Here is a 20,288-nt window from a genome sequence, read left to right as displayed (position 1 = left end):
ACACAGCATGAAGAAAGAAAGCTTTCCTTCTACAATAATCTCCTGAGTCTCCTCTACACTGGCAAACTGAAATGTATGTTCCTGTCTGTGTCACCTGAGAGTCTGTTTAAGCCTTATTGTAGGTTCCTCTTCTGCCTTCTGGTTTCAGAGGGGTCAGCACACTCCATTTGCATGGAAATATTACAACCTGGGAAAAATAGAGAACGCAAATTCCCTTGCAGTGCCCTTCCTGTTCCCTGATTTGTGCCAGGCCTAAGCTTTTACATCAGCCTGAGCATGCTGGAAAGACAGTCAGAGGTCCAGACACAAGATGAAAAAATAGAGTCCATGGGATACTCAGCTACCTGGAGTGAAAGTCCACGTACCGGGACTGTGGCATCTGTTCAGAATGCACTGGGGAGGAATTCTTCCCTTCTAAAAGTCCTTTTGGGAAGTCACCACTGTAGTGCCCTTTAGACCATGTAGGAAAAGAGACCTACACTAGGAGAAGGTGTTCACAAATTCCACCTGTCCCAACCAACCCAAATCAAAGTGGGATTTGATTGAGAAACACCACAGGCAACCAACCATCTTCTTCTGATGGCCATATGGAGCAAACAATGGGCAACCTCTGCAGCAATACAAAGCAAAGGAATGATCTGTGTCTAAGTAATCTACTAATAGATGCAATAAAAGGAATCTGTTCATGCTGCGTAAGTATAACCCTGAACCTTTGTTTTCTTTGGCTACACAGGAAGTACAGGAAGGGTCAATGCAATCATTCCCAGTTCCACTCTGCAGCCATTGCTAGAGAAAAAGGGGTTCTGCACTCTGGCCAAACTGACTTGTTGTGGGATGTATATGTGATAAAACACCCCCACAGTGCACTTCAGCAGAGGACTAGATTGTCAGCACATGTAACTCTACAGGTGAAAGTTCTCTTTACCTACCTCCTCTGGAGCAGGGAGCTACTGCAGAGCTTTGATACACCACTAGAAAACAGAGTGGTCTAACCCCTCAGCTCATGCCTGGTCCTTTCCCCTACGTGCAGCCCCACAGCCCTGCCATGGTCCGGGAGGTTCAAGGCAGGTGGTTGTTCCCTTGGCAGCCTCAGTGCACATCATTCCCCACTATGCCCAATCTTCTCAATTCCCCCAGCCCCTCCATCTTGCTCCCAATAGAGGAGACGCCCATGATACAGGCACTGTATTATCCCATCTGTGCACTTAAGGGGCAGGATTGTCCCTGCCAATGGCTGTGAGACAGCCCTCACTCCCTGCATGTTGCAGAACCCCTTGAGCAAATCCAGTCATCTTCAAGCAGCTGCTTCCTCTGCTTGGTGCTTCTGTGCTCTCCATCCCAAAGCTATCCCAAAAGTCTCCTCCCAAATCCCACAGTAGCAGCTAAGTTCTGATGTCACAAGTAGGAGACCATGCTTGAGGTCAGACTACCACTACATGAGCACCCACTGCCATCCTGGCAGTTCTGGGGCAGTGCCCACAAAAGACCCTATGCCCAGGACACAACTGGGTGGTGAACAGAGCTGGGTGTCTGTGCTCAGAGTAAAGGCACGAAAAAGGGTAGGGACAAACAAATCCTGCTACCAGTGATACCAGTGTGAAGCCAAAGCAAGCCTGTTCAGGTCAAGAGCGTTCTCAAGTACCATGGTAGCATGACCAAGAGCAGAACTGCATCCAGACAAGTGAAGAGCTACACTGTCTGACAGATTCCTCCAGGAACTGGTCCAGCTTGTAACTTCTCAATGCGATAAAACATGAAGTCCTGACAGAGCTGCTGTTCTGTCCAAATACATTGCCAGATAAACTACAGATAAAAACAGCCAGGATAATCCCTCCCTGATACCAGACAGAGAATGAAATAACACTGCGCTGCTTTACCATCAAATCTTCTGTCCTCTCCAAGACAGTTCTCGCATTTCCCCAGTTTCCACTCCCCATTTACTCAGGAATCAAACCTATCAGTTAAAGGCAATCTAGACATTTTATACCACATCTTAAGTATGCCTTGCTCATTCAGCAAGAACAGTCAGATCTTCTCTAAAGAATAGCCCAGTTTCTCTAATAAGCATATCAGCAGAGTGAAGGTTTGTCACCCACATCTTTATCTGCAACCCAATGCAGTTACCACAAAAAGTGAGGCTATAACTTAAATCTGATCTCTGAAAGAGTTGGTCTATCTCAAGGAACAGTTCCTATGATCCTCCAAAATAGTGGCTTTTGATATTTACCTCAAGAAGAAGCAAGAAAACAACCAAACAACAAAGCACAGCACACCAGAACCCCCAGAGAATTAGCACAACGCCCCTCAATTACCATATCACTGTGACAGGAGCTGAATGCTGCTGTTTTTAAACAGTACGTTGCCCTGTATTCTTGGGCTTTGGATATTAAAAAAGAAGAAAAGTTCAAGAAGGAAGCAGACCTGTAACAGCATGTAATATGAATGAGATGCAGAGATTTCCACACTTGCCTGACAAATGCTCCCTATCATTTGCACCAATTCAGGCAACCCACAAGTACCTTCCTGCTGGCTTTCTTGCTTCTGTCTTCTTCCTTTAAGTAAAATTTGTTAAAAAAGGGAAGTACCTTTTCCTGGGTCAGGTTCTCTTTCCCCTTTTTTCCCTTCTTTGTTCTTTTTGCTCTTTCCTTTCCCTTTTTTCTTGTTCTCGGACATTCTGCACAACTGTTTACAGTCTCAGGAAAAGACAGTCCACACCAGATCTATATGCCCCACAACTGCTACTCCAAATGTTACTTGCCAGCTGCAACTTCCGACTGTTCTATATTGTTTCTGACACTGACAACACCCACCACTGGGTGGAGAAGCAAAACTTTAACTATTTGCTCACTGCTCCCAGTTATCTGAAAAGATGCACTGGGTTACAGTGGGAGGACTAGGGGAGTACTGCTACAGTATGAGAGCAGCTCTCCTGAGAGTGTCTTGGACACATTAAGTCCAGAGATGTTTTTCTGTTGCTGACTCTGTCTCTGGCTACAAATAAGTTCTGAACAGCTTCTGGAGCATTGTGGAAGTAAGTACTTGGGGCAACTCCTGAGGTTCAAACTTCAGTGATTAGTGAGAAGCAGTGAGGTCTAAGAAAAAGAGTAGAGGGTTTCAACCCATTCTCATTCTGTTTCAACCCAGCAGAGGGATTACGTTCGCCTTTCTCTTCGTATTGCTGCTCCCACCATAAGCAGAGCAATTTCACCTGGCCTTGCACCCAGATCTTTGTTGTCCCGGAAGGTCTTTCTAAAAGGAAGCAATAGGTGGAGAGAGCCTTACCTGCATTTCTCATATCTGTCTTCACTCTCTGGGAGCTCAAGGTGGCTGATTAAGCCCATGTCTCATCTGCTTAGGGGTTAACAAAGCCCTTTTCCACAGGTCCAACATATGATGAGTGGCTCAGCCCAATCCCCTTCGGTAGGGCAGGCCATGCTGACATCGCCTCAAAAGTCCATCAGGATCCCCACCTGGAAAGCTCGAGTATTGTCAGATCATTCCCAGATGCAGCTATGGGCTTCAAAGGCCCAAAGAGCCATAAGCCATAAGGTACTGGGTAACATAGTAAATCCAGTTATCCATGAATCAAATACAATTCTAAGCATGTGAGTAAAACATATCTTACGGAGAAGCACTCCTGCCTGGTGCATGGACATCAAGAAATGAAGGAGCTATCATCCCCCTTGGGATTTTCTCCCAGCGGTTAATCACCCTCATTGTTAAAAATGTCCGCCTGCTTTGAAGTAGAATATCTGGCTTCACTGTCCAGCCATTGTTTTTCTCTGTTTTCTCCTCTTTATTAAAAAAGCCCTTCAGCAACTGGTATTTTCTCCCATGGAAGTACTTTCACACTGTAATCAAGTTATCCCTCAATCTATTTTTGATAAGCTAAACAGATGAAGCTTTTTTCCATTGCTTGCTGTAATGGCATTTCTCCAGCTCAGGGATCATATTCACGACTATCCCATTTTGCAATCCTAATTAGCTAAGAACACAAAAACAGGCACTATTCCATTCTCTTGTGTACAGAGGCAAAAATAGAGGCAAATCCCTGTTGCCACCCCTTCCTGGCCATTTTAACATCCAAGAGTCACATTCAGGCACCAAGCTTCCCAAGGAAAATCTGTTCTCTTGTGTTCTACTGCTGTTCCTACCAAGTCCTGGCTCTGAAGGATACAGTTCCCCTGCTCTCTCTAACTAGGATGAATTTCTTGCTCTTTCATAGCACCTCTCTCTGTGGTAAAGCTTCATTACATTTGAAAACAGCCAGTGTGCTAGCCACTCAGATCACCCTCTCCCTGCTTCTTTCTTCCCATTGCTGCTTGAAACTCCAACAGTCTCCGTGTCCAGCTTGCTCATTTTACCATCAGTGATCGCATGTTCACCTCCAAGTTGTGGGTGACAATGATCTCACTAGAAACACTTCACAGAACAATGAACTGCCGGACAGCAACAACTTTTTGGTATATGCTAGTTGATGCTTCTTTGCCTGGATGTGAGATACATTTGAAAACTAAAGCACTTATTTTCCATTATTTTGCAATTTGAATGTAGGACATCACCAGACTGAGTACATTGTATACAGCATTAAGAGAAGCTAACAGGTATACGCTGGCAAGTACCTAAGCAAACTTGCTTTGAACTCTTAGATAAAAGCTACCAAGCCCTGTTCATTTGGAGTTTGAGTCTAATAGACATTGTTTAACATCCTCTGTGGATTTTTGGTCACAGGACAGTAGCCCATCATATTGTTTCTTTTCTGAATGCAGGATAATGGTGATTACTGACTACTTTGCATCTTCTAAGTCACTACAAATGAATTTCCGTATGTTTATTTCACTATTTAACTCATAACTAACTCTGTATTACTAATATATTTCTAGGGTCTCTTAATTCTGTAGCTGTATCTGATAGACAATTTCCCTCCAGATGTTTTTAGCTTGTCCTCTATATACCATATCTCCAGATGCATGTGGATTGCTACCTATTTTCTCTTTTCAAAATTTGTTCATATTTATTGTTTCCAGTTGCTGCTTTCATTGCTACCAAGCTCAGAGGACTATTAGCTAAACCTTGTCCTCTTTCTTGACTCAGAAATCTCAACTTTCTTGGCCTCTGCTCAAAGAGCTTCCAGTTCTTACATACGTTTTCCTGTGGATGTTTCAATACCCAATCAATTTTGTTCAATTTTCCTCAGCCTTGGGAAACTGGTTTCTTTGAATCCTCAGGAGTGTCTTACTTGTATTTATGTTTAGGACTCTCCTCCGCTAGCCCATATGAATGAAAATCCATCATGGTCACTTGCCCAATGTAAACCACCAGTGATTAACTCAGCCGTCAAAATGAATAAGCCAGCATTCATCAGACATAATGAGGCCCAGACAGTCTCCTTGCCTCAGCGTGATAACCTAGTGTTAGATCTGCAGAGTTTTGAGAGACTTTATGTTTCAGCAATACATAGGAATACGTTACTTGCGAGCACGTCTCCTGAATGGACATCTCCCATAAAAGAAAAATAAAAATAAAAAATAAATAGAAAACCCAACATATTTACCCCTTCCTTTTTAATCTTCTACAATTTTATTTTCATCCTGAACTATCTTCTACCACAGGTTCCTTCACATGAAGATTGCAGTTTTTTTGCTTCCCTCCCATCCCCGTCATTCCAGAAGATAAACTACAGCTCTTCCACCACTTGGGCAAATCCATACCTTCATTTCAGTCAAAGTTTCTTGTGTTTGGAGCAGGTTTGTTAAAGTTAACAACTGCAGTAAAGATGCCCTACTTTTTTTCCCCTCTCTTTCAAATTAATGAATAATCAAGGATTTTCTTTTATTGAACAGTGTTCAAAGGGTGAAGCTATGCACAGAAACAGACAGCACAGCCTCAGCGTCAGAAGATGAAAGTGACAAAGTCTAAGAAGCAAAAGTGGAAGTATCTGGCCTGGCACCACTGTCCTAAACAGCCTAGAGCATGTAAAAGGAAGAAACAGCAGCAGCAACACCCCATATGGATATTTTTGTACCTTGGCAGTGATCACAAACCCACCTGTGACAGACAAGGAATATTATATGCAGATCAATTTTAGTCTTGGCAGGTGTGCATCTTGTATATCTTATCCAAGTGGCTGGCCCCTGTCCCAGGGTGGGGATCCACCCCTCTAGATCCAGCTTTAGCATCACAAACATATGGAATATACTCTCTCCTGAACAATCCTGACACACAAACATATGGGCTAAATCCAGGAAGCAGCTTCAGTCCTCATGTGAATATGCTGATATAATAAAACCTATGGAAAGGTATTCAGTCTTCTTGTCCCACATGCCTCATCTGACAGTCTGCATATACCTTAATGGCTGTACTTTAATACTTAATTCTAAATTAGCATTTAGTGCATATTTATTTAAACAGTCTTATGGAGAGTTACAACCTGAAACGCAATCAACGAGCATTTTTTTCTAGTCTTTGCAATTCCTGTACAACTTTAAGCTTAACAAACAGGAGGCATGTAATTACACAAAAGATTGAGCCATAACATAAGTGCAGCTGATTCTCATATGAAATACAGCATACTGATTTTACAACACACTGTGAGCAGCTGAGTGAGTTCACCAGGCAGAATGTCTTTATCCTCATTATAATTTGCCTATATGCCAGCCTAATAAATTTAGGCTCCTTAATAATCCCCAGGAAGTCAGAACCAAGACCAGGTGAAAGAGAACCTCCCTACCTCTTCCCACACACAGCATCCATTGCAGTCGGCAGCTGTTAAATGAATTCTTCAAACAAAAATCCCAGATCGGCTCGGTGGAGAACGGAGTCCACAGCTAAGAGTCACGCTGCTGCATTGCATACTGGCTTCTTTTCTGGGAGGATATAAGGCACCACTCCCATGCAGAACAGCAGTGTGCACTCCAGGGGAATACAGTGTAGCTTGCAATAGCAAGGTCTGTGTCTGGAAAAAATATTAATACAGTATCCCCTGGCCTGATGGAGATATAAAAAGAAAAGAAAAAAAAAAAAAAAAGGCAAAGAAGACCTGACCCATCAGTGCTACTTGATATTTGCTGAAACCCACTCAGCAAGCCCACTCCAGTTCCTCCGGTCTCCAAACTTCAGAAGCAAACGCAGGCGTGCACACTCCACAAGCTTCTGAGACGGTATTTATGGCAGCAATCTTGGGAGCACAACGACCCATTTTAAATCGTAGCATTTTCAGAAGTTCTTGGTATTGGCTTAACTCTGTTCTCACTGGTAACACCAGGAGGTGTTACCTCCTGGTACATCAACTTCAGGGGAACCTCTGTGTAACATTACATGGTCCATACCTAGAACTGTCATCTCCCATTTAACAGTGGAGTCAACACAAAATTGATGTTAGCCAGAAATACTTATACATTATTTCTAGAGAAGTAGAATAAAGGAAGATACAATGAGACTGTACCTGTCAGCATCCTTTTGCTTTATCAAGGCAATCAGCTGGATACCATTTCTCCATAGCCCTGTTCCTACAAAACACTGCAGCCTTTGCAAAAAGACTATGACATCATGAAAGCAGCAAAGCTCAGGCTCCTAACCCAGCTTGATCTGGAGGGACAGCGAATTGGAGATACACAAAATCCTATCAGCAGGGTCTCTGAAGCAAAGCTATTGGGAAGTAGTACAGCCTCCCTGTCATCGAGGCACAGACAGCACCTCCAGGAGCAGGGTCAAAAACAGATCCTGGGGTTATCGACTCAAAACAAGCATCTTGTGCCAGAAGGAATGACGTAGGCACTGGCTGGATCATCAGTTCAATAAAAGTTGTGCTACAGCTTTGTCTGCTGGAACATATTTTTCATGGAAAATACCATCTTTTTTTTTACACCTCTTGCTGCTACATCTTTTGTTGCCATTCAGGTAAAAGGAAAACCAAACAGCAAGTACAGCTATTTATTTGTTCAATAAGGGCACAAATAAATTCCATCTGAACATCACTTGATGTCTCTCTTTCACAAGTGGCATTTTGCAATGCTCACGTTTCACATCTGCACACTCCTTAGTCCAGCCTTACCCCTCACTGTGCATGCAAACACAGCGCTATAGCAGCACAGGCCTTGTGGATGATTGATAGAGACCTTACCCAGCCAGCCTGAGTGGGATATTTTGCATTGCATCTTCTTTTCCTTTTCATGCTTACGGAACGAAACCCTCATCTTGACATGATTTATCACGTCACAGTTATGTCTGATAACCATACACATTTTTGCTCACAGAAGTAAGTGTATGTTATCAACTCATTAAAACCTGGCTGTGTTTGCCTCTGTAAACAGACAGGATGAAAGGGAAGCCAGTGCTGACTCATCTCCTGAAGATGGCTTTTCCCCAATCCCAACATGTTCAGCAAGCCTGTCTCTTGGACATTAATGACAGAAGAGTCACTGCCAGCTTAGACAAACCACAGCCTCTGCAGCTGCTTCACGAGGGCCTGAAGCAGGGCTGTACAATGCTCCTCTGCTGGAGGAGATGGGTGCTGCGAGCACCTCTTTGGGGTGCCTCACACCACCAACCTTCAATGTCTGGGTGCCCTCACACAGCAGCAGTCAGTTCAGTCACTGTGACACTCCTTATGACAATAGGTGCTCACGGCCCACCATGGCCATGACAAGCAATCAGCACTGAGCTTGGACACAGGTTTCATCTTTGCTTTGGAAGCAGCAGCACCAAGGGCTTGTATGTTACCAGTGACCAGGCTTCAGCCAAAGGGCTTAAATAATAGGCTTTAAATCACAAACTGACCCATTCCTTCCTACAAGCCTCCAAGACTGCTCAAAACAACCCAGCTGTAGGATGGCACTGACTCTCCAACCAGTCTGGGACAGCCCAAGTTCAGTAGTTCAGTTACCATACCTGTGCTCTCCAGACAGCCCTGCCACATTGAAAGCAGAAGTCAACTCCTTACCTAGCTGCCCGCAGCCCTCAGTCCCTCTGAAATCCTCCCAGACACTTTTCATCCCAGCTAGAGATGTCTGCCATTTCCTTCAAAGAAAAAAAATATATAAATAAATAGATAAAAATCCTTTTCCTTGTGATGTCTCTGCAATCAACAGCAATTTTCAGGTGCAATCAATGAACAGGGCCTCCTCCAGTCATGCTTCAGTCCTAAGCCTTTCAAGTATATCTGGTGAGAAAAGGTCAGGAGGTTTGGGGGAAAATTCCATGAATTCTTATGTTCTCTTTTTCTCTGGGTGCAACTCTGCTGAAGTGCTGAAGGCCCCAGCAGGTTATGGCCTCCTACAAAGAAATCAGAAAGTTGCTTTTAGGAATGTTTATATTTAAGTGATAGCATGAAGCTTTCCCACCCCCCTCAGCCCTCTGCCTGCTCACCGGGTCAGTCTTGCACTGGAGGAATGGAAGCAGATGCAGAGCCCTTGCGTGTGTGGACCCTGCAGCAATAGGCATTGGGACACCTCCATCTCTTATCTGAGTGGATCTGCGTGACCCACTGCTACACATTGTGCCAGGTCCACGCATGACCTAGAGAAATCTATAGGACGTGCTGCTCACATGCAATGCACTAACTTGTGCATCCCGTTATCCATTGTTTCCCCTCACTGTCCATCAGACCCTCAGACTTACAATCTAAAGGCTGCTGCCCAAAGCTAGAGAATGCTCTGCAAAGGTGAATTGTATCCAAACCCATAGCCACATGGCTAAGGAGAGAAAAGGCACATTTGATATGTTCATTCCCCCATTCAAACACAAGTTAGGCAGAAGAAAGGTTGGACTTTCTTCAGGAGAGACTGAGATCCCAAGGAACAAGAATAATCAAAAGCTGCTCTTGAAGCTTCTAGAGACCTGATCTTGGGTCAGAAACTGTATGCAGGACATGTCAGATGTGAAAATGCTCACAAGGCTCCATGAAACAAGGAGATTCCCAGCCTCTTCTCAACATGGGTTCCACTTTACTCTGGTCCTGTGCCAAGACCAGAAAGTACCTATGAAAAGTCCTGCCAATGCCATACCCACCAAATCACACTACTTGGAAAGGTTCTTCAAGGACATTGACTGTAACACCTAAGCTCTGCTTTACAGAACATTGTTTAATAAAGCAACTAGAGATTACCTCTCTATCTAAATGAAAGGGTTCTTCCCCAGAAACATCTTCTGGAAGCTCAAAAGCCTAAGAAAAGTAGATACAGCATCACTGGCTGCAATGCTGTGGGTAGAGAGCATGATCAGATGGATGAGTAAATTATGCAGAGAAGGTGTTGTTCTGTGTCATATTTGCCCGGTTAAAATGTGACTTAAGGAAGAGAACAATTGGATCTACTTCATTTGATTGAATGGAGGAGAAAAGAAAACATCATCACAGATGCTGCTTCGTCACAGAGTCCTTTTAGAGAAGTCAGTGCTGTTGACATCACCATTCCATGTCTGGTCGATGCTAGGGAATGTTAATCTGTGCCCTGCTCTGGGCTGCCTTAGGATCAGGTCTATGAAGAGAGCATTTTTTTTACATAACTTCTCTAACCCACAGACAGAAGTGCCTGCAGAATGGCTTGCGAGTCCACAGCAAAAACAGAAGTGGCAGCAAATCCATGTTATAATTTTTCTCCTCAACAGGCTGCCTCTTAGACTGGTGTGAGGGCACAAAGCACAAGAGCAGCCATCTCCAGACTTTGATTCACTTTCTCTTCTCCCAGCCACTCTATATATTTGGCTCCTCCAGGCCAAAGGGAGGCCTCCTGCCTTTCACCAGCCAGCCCATTCTCCTCTACCTTGAGTCACTGCCAATTCACCTCTGCCTTGTTCATGAACGCACAGTCAAGGCGACAGCTGGCTCAAGGAGATTTCACCTACTACCACCTTCACCAGCAGATACCTGGGAGCACAGACCTCAGGACCACTTCATATTACAGTCTGCTGTTGAACTATTATCTTCTCATACAGCCAGGGCTCTCTCAGAAATACTGCTTTCCAAACAGCTCCTCCTCATTACATAATTTGGCCTAGAATTGCTCTTGCCCAAAAGCAATAGCTGTGTTTCTTGCAGATTTAAAACTGAGATTATCCTTTTCTGCTCACTGTCAAAACTCTCCATCTCGCTTTTTATTCTCTTCTCTTCTCTCCCAGGTATTTGCAATATTCCTTTTGAGAACCCAATGTGGGACTTTTCCACAGCATTCCCTCCATGTTGCCACCGGAATGATGTGCAGCAAGCACACAGGCCATTTGCCCAGGCAGCATCTCCCCTTTTCTCCTTGCCAGACAAGTTGCTCGGCATGGCCACTTCTCCCTCCATCAATCCTTTTCACATATGGCAAGCTACGCCAGCTAATTGGTGCTCCAGTCTCCAAAAAGGTCTATGCCACACCACAGCACACTGTGAAGGGTTATCCGCTGTCTTCCCCAGTCCACTAATTGTGTAATTATGCAGAAATGGCCTGTCTGGTACAATCTATTTCTCATACTCCCCTGTGGTGCCTGTTGCTTACAATGCTCATTATTCCTCTAAGTATTTGCAGACCTTCACCCTCCATCATATTTCCACAAATTGCAGTTCTATTAACAAGGGAACAATTCCTGAAGTCCTTGCAAACATTGTTTTCATTTTCTCTACAGCTCCCTCCTTTCTGGTAGAGAGCAGATCTAGCACTGTCTCCAGGCTGGCTCACACTCCCCTGCTGTCTCCCTTTAGCAAAGGTGCCTTTGCTCTGGAGCCTCTCCCACGCAATTTGCTCATCTGCCAGACTCATGAGGTTAGGCTGCCGAGGGCCTCAGCATGTGGAGCAAAAGATGTGCTGTCCCATGCTGGCTGCCTGAAGGGTCTGCACACCTCACTCTCTGCTCCGGGTACGTACTGCTGGCTCTTTGCAACTCAGTCCAGCCCACAAGGAGGAGACCAGCAGGCTCTTTGCTTCATACAGGATTTCTGCCTGGTGCCAGACTCATCTGCCTGTGCAATTAAACACCAACCAAGGCCTGTTCTTCAGACTCGACTTCCTACCACAAGCACGCATTAGGTCCAGAGCTTGGAGCACCCCCACTGGAGAGATGGAGCCTTCACACATTAGGATGCAAACACTATGTCCTGCTTTCATCTGGCTACTGTGGACTGGCAGGACAAGCTGCAGCAAGCCTGGAAGAGTGCAGAACCAGGCTTTGCCCAACCGGACCTTCTGAGCGGCTGCAAGGCTAGTGGCCAGGCATCTGGATGGAGATCCTGGTATGCTTCTAGATGGCACATCAAGGACAAGTAGCAGATGTGAACCTGCTTTCTGAGGACAGAGCATAGGAACCAAGCTGGGGAGCTCCCTGGTACTGTGGCTCCTCCAGGGCAGGGTTGTCAGTGGGTAATGGCTGCAGGAGGCTAGGCCAGGCTGGTGTAAGTCAGCACTGGCCTTGAGGGTGACCCAAAGTGGGTCACAAAGGTTGGCCTATAGCCCAAGACCCAACATATCAGGAAACCTCCAGGCTTTGAGAAGTGGGATTTCAGAGAATTTCCCTCCCAACAGACAAGATGAATCAGGTGAACGCTGGGGAAGCCACCAAATGACTTCTTAAACATTAGAAACCTTACCTTGCACCAACACCACCACAGGCAGGAGTGGGAGCCTCAGACCTACCAGCTGTCTTCTGTCTGGGTGAAAATCAGACACAGCACTGTCAAGAGTAGAGGTACTATGTGTGTCGGCATGTCCCTCAGGTGAGACCTCTTTCCTCAAATGAAACCTTAAGTGAGGACATATGAGATCACCAGAGTGAAGGGTCGTGTAAGTCTTCACTAACACAGTGGCACTTGGCATCCTTTTGGGCAGGTACACCAACAGAATTACCTTCTCAACAGCAAACATTGCCAAAAGAAGCTGGCTCTCTTTTGCTGTAGCAGATACAAATACAAATCCTCAGGGTCAGCTGAGAACTGAGGAAGCATTTTGGATGGGCAAGAGGATTTCTTAGGCTTACCATTCTTAGGCTTGGTGGTAATAGCTAGTTGAGTTCATCTTTAGTTTTGGTCTATTGACTCAGCTTCCCAAACTTTCCTGGTGTATCCTTGCCCGTGGTTACCCTCTCTGCCCTTTCCCAGCATCAGATTCTCAGTTTCTCTTCAATTGGCTTCTGCTTCTCCCTAGGTTTTTCCTTCCCAGCTCCAAACAGCCAGTGCTGTGACATCCATGTCCCAAGCATGCACCAAGTCTAAAGGGCACGGCACTGTTCATGTGACTGACCCATCCATGCAGTTAGGAATGGAAACATCCTTTTAGAATAGGACTAGGCAAGGTAGGGCCTACACATGCCAGCCAGGAGTACACCTACATTGTGCACTGTGTCTCCCAGAAGGACTCACAGTGCAGAAGTTGCCCCAGCACTGCCTCAGTTACCTCTGGGCACTTGAGGTCCCCACAGTTCCCTGGCCAGCCACATCCAGAACAAGCCCGGTGTGACGCCCCAACACATAGAGATGAAATATTGCTTACAAACAAAGGGCAAACCTGCAGCATCAGCCCTGCAGCAGTTCTACTCATCGTTTCATGTCCCCCATCCATCATGCCCCACCTGCTTTCACTCCTTCACCAAACACAAACTCCCTAACTTGTAGGATCCCTGGGAGCAGCCCTACAGCACAGTCATTACAACTTGTACATCACACCGCACAAGAGGATTAGCAGAGCTCACTGAAGCAGGGATGGTCATGCAATGGAAAGGGTCTAACCATCCTGGGTGGTCAGTCAGCACATAGTACTTCAAACTCTTCCACTCTGCCAGCCATGGTGCATATGTAACCTGGACTTATCACTCACCTCAGGGCTATGCGGCAGCCTGCACAGGTGAGAACTTGTGACAATAGTCCCAAGTTGATCACCTGTCCTTATAAAAAATAACCTGGGAAAGGGGCTCAGAAAGGACCTTTCTGCAAGAATAAATTGGACTTCATTGCAGAAGTGAGTGCTCTGGGCAGTCTGGCTATCGGTGATACTCAGAGGAAACTTACGTCAGGCTTAATTTTCATTTTGAATTTTCAGTACAGCTTTTGATTTATCTGTCTTGTGACACAGACACAGGGCGATAAGAAAGGAACTGTTACAACTGTTGATCATAACAGACCAAGTTTGTTGGTCTAAGCCTCGCACAGGGATATCTCTGGTGTAGTATTCCACAACAGAATTTAAATGTTCCTATAAAACTTAATTCTAACCATCTTTCTCTTGGATATTTCTGAAAGGGGGTTTCCCATGAGAGGCCTGGTACTCTATTTTCATTAGGTCTAGACATTTCATAAAGCAATTTCTCCTTTTGCTGGCTTCTTCATTGTAAGCCAAGAGTTGATAAGACTTCACAAAAGGAGAGGAGGAGAATATACTGGGGGAAAAAAAGCACAGACACTTTGACACCATTTGGTGTCTACAGCTCAGCTGTAGATCTCAGCAGAGAGTTAATGGAGGAGAATGAACACACTGCTTGGTCAGACAGGACTCCTCCATCCTCCTTTAATGACAGACCAACTGCTTTTGTAACTACCCCCTGCAGACATTAAGGCTGAGAAAAATCCTTCTCATAGTAAACCACAAAGAGAAGAGTGGTGTGTTTTTTGTTTTCGTTTTTGTTTTCTTTTTTCTTTTTCTTTTCTGGAATGCCATGTCAACTAACAGGATGAGCTTCTTGAAACTCGTCTGAAGGCAGACATATCTTAGGCTTCTCAAGCTAGGAGACAATTCACAGATACACCTGGATGAATTATACATTGCAAATAAATTCACTGAAGATCTAGAAATTTCTTCCTGTTTGTAAAATGTTTCTTAGCTGATCTTAACAGCTAAAGATTACAAATACATTTATAAACATCTGCTGAATAGTTTATATGAAGAAATGTCAGGCTCTGACGCAGGTCATGTGTTACGATCTGCATTATGTCCACACGGCAATCAAAGATACAGTTGTTGCAATCACGCACAAACCCTGTGAGCTTTTATATGACTAGCACAGGTAAGCACATTAGCTGAGAGAGAACTCAGGCCAAGCGAGAAACCCAACTACATAAAATATATCTGCTTTTGCACTCTGTGCCAGAGACTTACATTGACTCCCCTGAAGCTATCGTTTTCATATATATGAACTTGCACTTTGGAATCGCACCAGTTCGTGGTGCCCATGTGCTTGGCAAATCAGGGTCACGAGTCCCAGCAGCTCCCCCAGTCACCAAGCACAGCCACATTAACGATTACCTACGACCCTGGTAGGCATAAAGCTTGAGAAATTGGGAGGAGGTACGCAAGAGCCCAGCCTGCCTCATTCAGTCTTTGCCAACAGGCTGTCTCAGACCAAGTTTTTCACAGAACTGCAGAAAAACAAGCTGACAAGCCTACCTGATCTCCCATGGCCTGACTCAGGCCAAGTGGCAGTTTGACGACGGAGGCCCTATGCAATACACCTCCCTGAGTGCAACTAACTTTGAAGCAAGTAGGAGAGAGCTATAAGGAGAGGACCAGACCCTCAGGTGAAAGCCTCCAATTCAGGCTTGATTCAAGTGATCAAACAGTGCACAAGTCATGGATGAGGACTAGAGGGGACCTTACACAGGCGCACTGGAGACTGAGAGGGCACAGGGCAGTGCTTGCACCATCCCTTTCTATAGCGCTAAATGAGTCCTTTGTCTGCTTCAGACTGTTAAATCAGTGTAGACTGTCGCCAGGTTGGATGGGGCTTTGTGCAACCTGATCTAGTGGTAGGTGACCCTGCCCATGAGAGGGGGGTTGGAATTAGGTGATCTTTACGGTCCCTTCCAACCCTAACCATTCTATGATTCTATGATTCCATGATTCTAGACATAAATCAGTATGTTTGTCTATAAAGCATGCAAGCAGACATAGCAGAATTTCTGGCAAAATAAATTTTAGATCCCATACATTCCCCCCAACTTGTAGTGGGAAGCTCCTTTTCTTTCCACCATCCCCAGTCAGAGCCTTTGCTTTAGGACCCCATCTGCTATTCTTTGGTCTAACATAATGAAGTGTTTTTTCTGCTTTCTATGCCATAATGAAATGATAATGACCTTCCCTGGCAATCATTCGACCCTGAATAATTTGATCCATAAGCAATGGAAATGTCTGTCTCATCTGCCTCTGTTTAGAGCATGGCCAAGATGTTCTGCTTCTCTTCTTAGCTAAGGCTTAAAACTTAATGTGACCTCACTACTCAGCCCTGTCCTTTCAGTTTCCCAAAGGTAAGCTGGTAATTTTAAAGGCAAATTCAGTGCAGATGACTAAATTAGTAATGCCCATAATTAACCCAAGGGCCTGTCCTGCCCTGAGACATCACACATCACACAGGAGGGAGCAGAATCCTGTGTGTTACCTCAGTGTCCCAAACCATGCTGTGAGATTCACACAGTTCAGAGGTGCAGGGTGACAGGAGACAGCTCAGAGCAGTCTCTCCCTTTGTAGAGACTCCCTTCAGTTGCATGCACCATTGTACAGCCGATGGAGCCAGACAGACCAACCCCCACATCCCCTTTGGCATTTCCTACTACCTCTCCTGCATTAAGAAATGTCTGACAAGCACTCTGTCTCCCATTTGCTATGGTCTTGGAGACATCACCAGCCCTTCCTTCCTGTCATGTTCTGTGCCCCAGCATCTGCCTTTACTGCTTCTGCAACAAGGTGGCTGGGCACAGAGCCCAGCCCTCAGAGCCCCTCACGAGGTCCACTATATCCAGGAACTGTGCTTCACAACTGAATTTTGCTCACAGGAGGTCTTGTTTAAGAGTGCTCGGCACTGTCACCTCTACACCTTGAATCGTGAGAATCTTTGTCACATAAAGCCATATGGCACACACATATGACAGCTGGAAACCAGCAAGGAAGTCGAAGGATGATGAGTCTCCTCAGGTTATGTGAGCTAAGTGTTACCCCAGCTGGCAAAAGTGGTGAGCACAGTCACTGCAATGTCCATGTTGGCCGCTTCTGAGGATACATCAACCCACTTCAGATCCATGTCATCTTCCAGAAACATTTGTCTCACTTGTCTGTAGGAAGGACTTAAGACACAACCTTCTTAGCTGACATGGCAAAACAATGTGCCTAACTATTGCTGCTGTGGCAGAGTTAGGGTTAGAGGCAGAGTTCTACACTCATGACAATTTGCAAACAATGCTTGCTTGCACCTCTATGTCCAGCTAGACAGCTAGTCCAGCTCACAGTCCAGAGAAGTGGAGTGATACCAGAAGAAAAACATGAATGTGACATCCTCCCACACAAAGTTCATCAGATGCAGGGCAAGCAGGGCCAGGCATCCTTCTTGGCAGGCATGAGGAACATGAATCTGCTAGCATTCACGTTCACTGGCTCAAACAGAGCAACTGGAAGTGACAGAAGGAGCAGCAGGGACTTCTGGACTGGGAAAAACTCAGGAGTTGTGTGGAAGACAGTTGGGAAGGGATTAAAACCATGAACATGTTAGCCTGAATGGAGGATTTATGCATGACACAAATATATTCTGATTATGCCTATGGTCCAGTTACAATGTTTTCAAAAGTGGAAACCAGATCTGGGTGCTCACACCCGGGCACCTGGTCTCCTTCCACCACTGCTCTGTTTTACTACTCACCCCAATGATCATCACATCTGAAGCTCTATAGGGTAATCATGAAGGATGAATGGGCTTGGGTTTAAAAGACTCTCTGCCTGTTACTCTTCTCCAACTCCCAGAAGGAAAAGTCCTTAGGAAAAAAAAAAAAAAAAGGCATGTATATTTTTTTCCATTTTTTTATTTGCATTCCCTATGCTTCTTTGGGAAACACCAGACTCTTACCCATCTAGAAACACTAGCCTCTTGTCAGCTCTATGCAAGCTGCATGATGGTCCCCTTCTATAGAATATGCTGGACAGTGCAACCTATAGAGTTTTTTGTTTGTTTGTTTTAGCTGCTTGGACAGAAGCAGTTTTTGAACAGCTCACCTCTGCTGAAGACCTGGTACTGACTTCCGCACATGTCCTGGCTCCAAAGGGTAAACATAAATCAATGACTAAGTCCCAGGCTGCATTATTCTTCTAGTTGATTGCTGGGGAATTATCTATGTTTGATTTCTGAACTGTTGCAGATAGTCCAGAAAGCCAGACTTAATGGCTGAACAGCTAAGCCAGAAAAGGAGTCTACAGTCCTACTGGGAAAAAAATGCTTAGAGCTCTGCAATTGAAAACCACTTCTCTCAGGCTCTTATTCTGCTAACAGCACTTTCTACCCCATATGTCAAGTTGTCACAATTCACACTTGTCAGCAGATGCTTGGGCACAGAAGTAAAGACCCTGCTTGGGTGGCAGAAGTAAAGCAGAAAAAGCCAACTGTTTAAAGGAACAGAGATGTTCTTGGCAGAGACAAGGGAAGAAGAGGACTGGCAGCCTTCAAGCTAGAGAGAGCTGTGTGCTGCACTAAGGTCCCAGCTGTGCTCTGTAGACCTTCCCAGAAGGACTACTAAACTCATGCCCTAGAGGAGCTCTGGCAGAGACCATGATCTAACTCTTCATCCACAGAGCTCACCAGTATGGGGTGGCTCAGCTTTACCCAGGCAACCAGTGTCATTCAGGATGGACGCCAGCTGTGGTACCAGTTGACTCGTTATGCCAATTTGATATCCCCCACTCAAGGACATTTCCATGGAGAGCATAGACCCTCAACACTCCTAGCACTGGCCCTGCATGCAAAGCTACTGACAAGCTTGCTAGGCACGTCTGTGTGTGTGTGTGTTCCTCCCTGGTCCAAGTGGTAAAGCAAGAGAAGAAACCTTGGCGCTGGCCCAGAGACATCTGAGCTTAGTAGCAGCATTTGACGACAGATGTGTGTCTTGCAACATCGCTACTGAAGTGTCTTTTCCTTTCAAAGTAGGAATCATTTTCCTTCACGTAATAGTCCAGGCAAATATAATCCTATTAACAGAGCTATTAAACTAAACAATACTTGGCACACCATGACCTAAAGAAACAATCCACCAACACCGGCAGCTTGTAAACAGCCCTGTCCCTAAGGCGAAATGGGCATTTCCTATGTCCAAGTGCCCTCCAAACCAACACCCTCCCACCCTGCTGCTGCACCAAGCTCTGTGGGGCATCCAGTCCTTAAATGTGTGGGAAGGCAATTAGGTAAGAAGATGGTATTTTCATTAAAACTTCCTTTCCTGAGACAACTGGGCCCCTTTCCATCCCGTTCTCCCACCCTCTAAATCAACTTTACTCTCTAGCCGAATAAACATTCACTCAAGTTTACACCAACACAAAGCCTGAATCTTTGTGGACATCTCTGTAATGTTTCTAGTCTCGTGGTTTTGCTCCTTTGCTCTTACTTATACCAGTGTTCCCAATCCATCCATGCCTGACCTTGAAAGCTGGGGCTCACATCTCCTGTTTGTATACTACCAATAAAATTTGCTCCAAAGTAACCATCATGATCTGATCTCTCCATTGATGGAATCCTGATTCTCCCTTCTGTCCCTTAAAGATGCAGCTGGCCATTCTCTGTCCTTGTTTGCAGATGCAACAGGGAATGAGTTCTTGAGAACACTGCCCTGGGAGCTACGGAATGCTGGAATGGTCAGGTACTCCGTGTGCAGCCCCAAGCTCACCGCCATAAGCCTGAAAATAGTTATCTTCTCCTTGGTGCTGCAGCAAGGAGAAGAGTTTGGGCTGAGAAGCCATTTCAGGCTGCATAAATGCTTTTAGCAGCATGAATTGTACTTGCCCACAGATGTCATATCCACCCCATGACACACTAAAGTGTGATCAAAGGAGTAACCCACAGAGACTAAACCCCAATGTTGATGGCTGAATGCTGCTCCTCATTGCTCCTCAGTTACCCACACTATAGGACCTCAACAGATCTACATGCTGTGTAAACCACTTGTCTCTGGCTTCCCAGCAGTGCTGAGCGCCCTTTGCTGTTCCAAGGAGAACAGACACACTTGCCTACCAAAGCAGTATTGGTTTCCAGCAGCTGCAGTAAGATGGAAAAATCTGGCTAGAACAATCACCATTCTCTGCCCACACTTCACCCCCTGCATCTGTCTCCACATATCTGCCAGGAGTATTGCTGCCCTGAGTGTAAGAAGACATTATCTCATCTATACTTTCCAGCAAAATCCATCCTTTGACCCCTTTGCTAACCAGCTGTTCTTTCCATGGGCTGAGCTCAGTTGCAGGTGATTCATTAGCAGAGGCCATTTACCAGACAGGTGAAGGATGTTTTGTCATCATTCCCAGCACTTCTGCCAGTTCCATGAAGAGAAGCAGGACTGTTCATCCAAATTACATCCTTCTATT

General features: G+C 45.3%; 1 protein-coding gene across 3 annotated transcripts in view; it reads right to left on the bottom strand.

Annotated features, from left to right (window-relative positions):
- The window catches only part of NRG2 (neuregulin 2), a 178,425-nt gene that overhangs the window by 94,761 nt on the left and 63,376 nt on the right, over positions 1–20,288 (bottom strand). Inside the window, exon 1 of one of the 3 annotated variants that reach the window (XM_040573594.1) lies at positions 2,586–2,756. The exons of the other annotated variants lie outside the window; for them this stretch is intronic. Within the exon in view, the coding sequence (XP_040429528.1) occupies positions 2,586–2,673 (88 nt within the window). The 5' untranslated portion in view covers positions 2,674–2,756. Of the gene's footprint in view, positions 1–2,585; positions 2,757–20,288 lie in introns of those variants that run through there. 3 annotated transcript variants of the gene reach the window in all.

Source organism: Cygnus olor, chromosome 14, assembly GCF_009769625.2.
Source record: "Cygnus olor isolate bCygOlo1 chromosome 14, bCygOlo1.pri.v2, whole genome shotgun sequence".
In the NCBI taxonomy this organism is placed as follows: domain Eukaryota; kingdom Metazoa; phylum Chordata; class Aves; order Anseriformes; family Anatidae; genus Cygnus; species Cygnus olor.
This window is presented reverse-complemented; position numbering and strand designations above follow the sequence as displayed.